Genomic DNA, 7,213 nt, shown 5'->3' on the forward strand with positions numbered 1-7,213 from the left:
AGAGCCTGAATATCACCTATTCCCATAATCACTAGAATGAGGGTCCTCATATTCCCACATAAGAACAGTGAGTTGGAGTTTTAATGGCACAAAATTAAAAAAAGGATTTATTGTTTTGTGTTGATGTAACATGTGATGAGAAGCTGCGACCAATAAAACATCATTTGAGCTTGAAAACCCCCTGTTTGATGAGGAGTCTGTCATCGCCGTCTCAGGCAGAGAGAGCAATCCTTACACATGCAACAAATAAAAGATAAATTCAAACATAACTATGCAAGTTTTAAAGCAAATATTTTTAATAATTGGAAACAAGTTTTAATATTCAGATAAATACATTAAATACATTAATGTACAATATTCTCTGCATATGGTGGATATATATGTGAGTTATCTGGATTCTATTTGCTTTTTGGATAAGAGACATTGATTTGTAATTACATACCATTTATGAATCTTAACTGATTTCCTTTTCTCTTGTGTGACATGACTTTACTTTGACTGCAAGTGATATTTTTCTTTAGTTTAACGAAAGAAAATGGCTTCTCCGCTGTGTGAGTTCTTTGATGTTTAGAAAGATGTGATTTGGAAACATTTCCCACATTCGGGACATAACAATGGCTTTCCCTTGTGCACATTCTCTTGGTCTAACAAAATTAGATTTCCAGTCAAAACATTTCCCGCATTAAGAACATGAATATGGCTTCTCCCCTGTGTGAATTATCTGATGTGCAACAAGATTTGATTTCCTGTTAAAACATTTCCCACATTCTGAACACGAATATGGCTTCTCTCCTGTGTGAATTATCTGATGTGTAACAAGATTTGATTTCGAAGTAAAACATTTCCCACATTCTAAACATGAAAATGGCTTCTCCCCTGTGTGACTTCTCTGATGTCTAACAAAAGCTGATTTTGTAGTAAAACATTTCCCACATTCTAAACATGAAAATGGCTTCTCCCCTGTGTGAGTTCTTTGATGCGTAACAAGCGCTGACTTCTGTGTAAAACTTTTCCTACATTCAGAACATGAATATGGCTTCTCCCCTGTGTGACTCTTCTGATGTCTAACAAAATCTGATTTGCAAATAAAACATTTCCCACATTCTAAACATGAAAATGGCTTCTCCCCTGTGTGAGTTCTTTGATGCATAACAAGTGCTGACTTCTGGGTAAAACATTTCCTACATTCAGAACATGAATATGGCTTCTCCCCTGTGTGAATCATCTGATGTCTAACAAAATATGATTTCCAAGTAAAACATTTCCCACATTCTGAACATGAATATGGCTTCTCTCCTGTGTGAATTCTGTGATGTGCAATGAGATGTAATTTCCTGTTAAAACATTTCCCACATTCTGAACATGAGAACGGCTTCTCCCCTGTGTGAATTGTCTTATGTGTAACAAGATTTGATTTCTTGTTAAAACATTTCCCACATTCTAAACATGAAAATGGCTTCTCCCCTGTGTGAATTCTCTGATGAATAAGAAGAGCTGATTTAGAACTATAATTTTTCCCACATTCTGAACATGAAAACGGCTTGTCCCCCGTGTGACGTCTCTCATGTTTAAGAAGATTTGATTTTAATGTAAAACACTTCCCACATTCTGAACATGAAAATAGCTTCTCCCCTGTGTGAATTCTCTGATGAATGAGAAGAGCTGATTTAGAACTATAATTTTTCCCACATTGTGAACATGAAAACGGCTTGTCCCCCGTGTGACGTCTCTCATGTTGAAGAAGAATTGATTTCAATGTAAAAGACTTCCCACATTCCGAACATGAAAATGGCTTCTCTCCTGTGTGAGATCTCTGATGGTAATCAAGACTTGATTTTCGAGTAAAACATTTCCCACATTCTGGGCATGAAAATGGCTTGTCCCCCGTGTGACGTCTCTCATGTTTAAGAAGATTTGATTTCAACGTAAAACAATTCCCACATTCTGAACATGAAAATAGCTTCTCCCCTGTGTGAATTCTCTGATGAATGAGAAGAGCTGATTTAGAACTATAATTTTTCCCACATTCCGAACATGAAAACGTCTTGTCTCCCATGTGACATTTCTCATGTTTACGAAGAATTGATTTCAACGTAAAACACTTCCCGCATTCTGAACATGAAAATGGCTTATCTCCTATGTGAGCTCTCTGATGGTAATCAAGACTGGATTTTTGAGTAAAACATTTCCCACATTCTGGGCATGAAAATGGCTTCACCCCTGTGTGAATTCTCTGATGTCTAACAAGATCTGATTTCTGGTTGAAACATTTATTACATTCTGTACATGCAAATAGCATCGACCCAGTGTGGTATCTCTGATGCATAACAAGATCTGATTTCTGTTTAAAACATTTCCCGCAATATGAACATGAAAAAGGCTTCTCCCCTGTATGATTTCTCTTATGCCTAATGAAATCTGATTTCCAAGTAAAACATCTCTCACATTCCGAACATGAATATGGCTTCTCTCCTGTGTGTATTCTCTGGTGCGCAACAAGAGTTTTTTTTAAAGTAAAACATTTCCCACATTCTGAACATGAAAATGGCTTCTCCTCCACATGTTTCATAGCATCAGATGATAGATTTTTGCTGTGAATGTCAGAGGGTACATTTGTAATAAAGGCATGTTTTTCATAGGTATCTTGTGTGACAAAATGATCATCTGCTTTAAAATGTAAAGACACCAGATGTTCTTCTGAGCTCCTGTCACAGTCATCTGTCAAAAAGAAAACATACTTTACAATTTTGAATATAACCTTAGAATGATATTGTTATTATATTTTATAATATTTCTGCAGAAAATGTCCTTCGAATTTGCAAAGCATGGAGCAAAATTTCATTGTCGACGGAGATATTAATGGCAAAACAGATCATTAGCTATCAGTAGACCTCTGAGTAAGGACCAGTAAATCATGACGTTAGGCCATCAGGCTGTTCTCTTGTAGTTTCCCACTTTGGGTTGAAGCCAGTATCTTTATAGGTTTCAATGTGTCTACCACCACTCTTTTCTAGTGAAAGGCTCAATGGAGAATAAGATAGAGAACTGTGAGTCAGTGCTATTAGGTAGTGTCTGTGTCACACACTTATTGATGCCTGCATGCACTTTGGCATAAAACAGGGCAGAGAGGAGGAGCAGTGTTGACTCAAAGAAGCCATGGCTGTAGAACAAGTGTAAGGCTGGTATCTCTTTTTATTTTTTATTGTATAAAAAAAGTTCTTTAGACTTTTCTTGCCTTCATAATCTATTCCTAGTATTGGCTAAACCGTCTACATAGACAAATAACACCAAGAACTGCTTATACTAATAGCCTAGCATATGCACTGGCCTTATGAATAATAATTGTGGCTGTTATCACTACTATGGGGCCACTGGGATATCTGAAAATGGGGCATGCAAAAGATTGCGCAATAGTATAATTCGCAAAACATGTTTGCCGTCCTCAGTTCCATGGTAGATCAGCTAGATCGAGCTACAGCAAAAGAATATTCTATACAGAAAATATTTGGCCATTAGGCAAACCGCCCATTGATTTAGTCAAACCAGGAATGGAGCCTTCACAGAGATAAGGTATAATGGAAAGATTTTCATCACTTCTGTGTTGTTGACCTGCATGGGGTTTTGGCTCACAGTCACTGCAGATCACCAAACACTGACACGTGAACTAGGCTTATTTTGAAGGAATAAATGGTTCCTTAGTTGAAAAATTGGCAAATAATTCAGAAGTACTTATAGCAGATGATAATGGAACAGGCCTCGTTCACATAGTTATATTTTTATCCATATTTACGTACATAATATAAATGATCAGCAAGTTTATCATCTAAAATGCTAGAAAATTGAGCTTAAGAAAATGAGTAGAGTCTTCTCTGTTTTAGGCCTCTTGCACACAAACGTATTAGTTTAGTTCCGTGCATTGGGGACCGTAATTTGCGGTCCCTAATGCACGGGCAACATCCGTGTGGTGGCCGGGACGGATCCAGACCCATTCAACTTGAATTGGTTCGTGATCCGTCCGTTCTGCAAAAACAGATTTTTGCGGAACGAAAGCACGGATCTGAACCCCATGGAAGCACTCAGTAGTGCCTCCGTGGGATTCCGTACGTCCATTCCGCACCGCATCTCAAAATTTGCGGACCCATTCAAGTGTATTGCGGAACCGCCATATGCGGCCCGCGATATGGCCACGGCCGTGTGCAAGAAGCCTATTTTAGTGGTTACGACTTACCTGGGCGGATATCTGTACGAATATCCTCTCTAATCTGCTTATCACCCCTCACATGGGTCTCTGTAACATATATAATGTTCAGATCTTTACCCGGATTCACAAGCTGTGAAAGAAATTTTGTAAAAGTCATCAGACAGTTGAAGTCATGTTGAAGGTTTTATATAGCCAGAAAACATCAGTAATTAGAATGAGTACCAAAAATGACATGACAGCAAGAGTTATCTGACCCAAATCTCTGCAGGTCTCCTTTAAAAACTCCAACCTGTTTGTTCCAAACAGCAGTATCCATAGTCAGAAGATTGTGAGACGATCCAGACATGTGATGTCGATGGTCAGCTGTAATCCTGCCATCTCCATCTTTCTCATTATACAAGGACAAAACTGTTACAGACAGTAGACGTCGATCAATCATGCCAACCCACTGGTTTGACTTTGGGCTTGTGATGAGGAACTTATCCTGGTAGTTCCCTCCTTTTCACCCTTTATTCCCTACACAGGAATCTGGCATTTGCTGCAGGAGAGCCACTAAGCTGATACCTCTTGGAATAGTCCCGTTGTGGTTGGCTGTTGACCCATGGGGGTTAGAGACACAAGTGCAAAGCACAGAGAGATCAGGAAAAGCTCATGGTCAATGGCAGGCGGAGGTCAAGGCATTCTGGCATATAGGTAGGTCAAGGCAAGCAGAGTTCATGCTAATCTGAAAAGCAGTCCAAAGGTCAGGGCAGGCAGCACAGGGTAAGAATGGTAAACAGGCATGAGTCAGGTCAGGCGGCAGAGATTCAGAATCCAGGAATCAGGCAGATGTCAGTACACAGACAAACAGATTATAGAACCTTTGCAGGATCTACCAAGCTAGAGAAGACTTGGGAAAGGTGCTTTAAGTATCCACAGGTTTACAGACATTGGCTAGTGAAGAGTAGAGTACAGGTGCACTGGCCCTTTAAATGCCAGGGTGCTCATGCAAGATTTTATGTGCTGGGAGATAGGGATATGCAGGAATAGCGCACTGAATGTCATTATGCTTTTATTATATGTTGTGATTTTGCTCCCGAACTGACATTTTTAAACATATATGCCTTACATTATGAATAGCTGTGATTCCCTTTTATAAGATAGGTATCAGATAAGGTCTTTACCTGAAGATCATCAATGTCCACTGAAGTTTATGGTCACTCAAGCAATGATCACAGTAACACAGTAGTCCCTGACGCCGATAGCAAGTGGCTCCCGCTCTGGAGGCTTGGCAGATGAGAGGGAGGAGAGTTCTCCATTTATACAATGCTGGAATCGCCCGCTCTATGGCCCTCATAGTGCCGGAGGCTCTACCTTGCTGCACGCACGCCATCAGAGGTGTGCAGCGCTTGTCTAACTGAATACATGTGGTTAGCCCTAAAATATCGTAGGGTGACATCCTTGTATGTCTTCATCACTACACACTCACCATTAGAGTGATGTAGGAATATATGAACAATACCTTCTATGATAGGTTGCTATTTGCTCCTGAGGAAATACTGAGTATTATCGGCAGGGAAACGCGTCGAGCAAGCCTTTCCATGTTACGCTTCAATAGGATAACACCAGTGTAGAGTCGCTAATTTAGTGGAGAGGTGGTCCATTGAAATAACATTATTAGTGATCATATCCTTCACTCCGATATCTACTGAGGAGATTGTTTGTTTATAGGATAGACCACGTTTGTATTGGTTTGGACTGAACCACCCCACTACCCCTGGGGGCTTTATGTAGCTCCCACATCTCTCAAAGAAGACATTTTTTTGTGGGGATGTGAGCTGTGGAGATAGTATATATATTTGCTTTCTATACTCCGACTCACACAGCCTGATTGTTAAATTTGGTGGAGAACCAATTTTTAATCAATATTTAATAAAATGTTCTTAACGTACTTTATTCAGGCAGTTAATAGTTTGTACACGTAGTACGCGAATTGGTCACCAAGTAGTAGTTAATTGGCATATAGGTAGGTCAAGGCAGGCAGAGTTCATGCTAATCTGAAAAGCAGTCCAAAGGTCAGGGCAGGCAGCACAGGGTCAGAATGGTAACAGGCACGAGTCAGGTCAGGCGGCAGAGATTCAGAATCCAGGAATCAGGCAGATGTCAGTACACAAACAAACAGATTATAGCACCATTGCAGGGTCTACCAAGCTAGCGAAACCTTGGAAAAGGTGCTTTAAATATCCACAGATTTTCAGCCATTGGCTGGTAAAGAGTGGAGTACAGGTTAACTGGCCCTTTGAGAGCTAGGGTGCTCATGCACCTTATGGGTCAGGGAAGGAAGCCTGGCGGCCAGATGTTGGCTGGAGCCTCCAATGAGGGACACAAAACTCCAACGGCCAGGCCTGTTACTGGGGGGCAGGAAAGGTTCATCGCGGCATGGCCACCAGACAGTGGCAGGGTGAGTGATTCAGTGCCCGTGTCCACCCCAGATGGCGGGATGGCAGTGGATATGGAGCGCCACCATAACAAAAACATGTTACATAAAACAAGACTGAACACAAGATATTCACAGCCTTTCTACAGATCATAGAGAACATTTCATGAGACCTTATCTCTATCTACCTGATCATCCTGTGGGACATTGTGATGTTCTTCTGAACCATCCTGTGGAAGAAGAGGACTGGGACATCTCTCCGGTGTTGTTATCTTACTGGATCTAACTGTAGGAAACACATCCAGTGACTGAATTCATTCCTTATATACAGATATTGAGAGGACGTGTGTATTTAGTCATGTCTATTACCTGGTGATGTAAGAGGCCAGTGATCCTCCATCATGATGTCCTTGTACAGATCTTTGTGTCCTTCTAAATACTCCCACTCCTCCATGGAGAAATAGATGGCGACATCCTGACACCTTATAGGAACCTGACAACACAATGATACAGTCATCACCCAGATCCCTTCATAGCGTTCCTGTATAATGTCCCAGCATTCCCAGCAGTGTCACCTCTCCAGTCAGCAGCTCAAT

The 7,213-nt window shown here is 40.8% G+C and overlaps 1 protein-coding gene across 5 annotated transcripts in view; it reads right to left on the bottom strand.

Moving 5' to 3' along the window:
* Positions 1-480: 480 nt before the first annotated feature.
* LOC121004457 (oocyte zinc finger protein XlCOF6-like) overlaps positions 481-7,213 on the bottom strand; it is a 1,031,731-nt gene continuing 1,024,998 nt past the window's right edge. For 4 of the 5 annotated variants that reach the window (XM_040436681.1, XM_040436680.1, XM_040436684.1 and 1 more), the window contains 2 exons: positions 4,229-4,331; positions 481-2,718 (listed from right to left, as the gene is read on the bottom strand). In XM_040436681.1, the coding sequence (XP_040292615.1) occupies positions 683-2,718; positions 4,229-4,331 (2,139 nt within the window). In that variant the 3' untranslated portion in view covers positions 481-682. Of the gene's footprint in view, positions 2,719-4,228; positions 4,332-6,805; positions 6,904-6,986; positions 7,039-7,213 lie in introns of those variants that run through there. The other variant, XM_040436683.1, reaches the window with a different exon arrangement.

This window comes from Bufo bufo, chromosome 6 (assembly GCF_905171765.1).
Source record: "Bufo bufo chromosome 6, aBufBuf1.1, whole genome shotgun sequence".
In the NCBI taxonomy this organism is placed as follows: domain Eukaryota; kingdom Metazoa; phylum Chordata; class Amphibia; order Anura; family Bufonidae; genus Bufo; species Bufo bufo.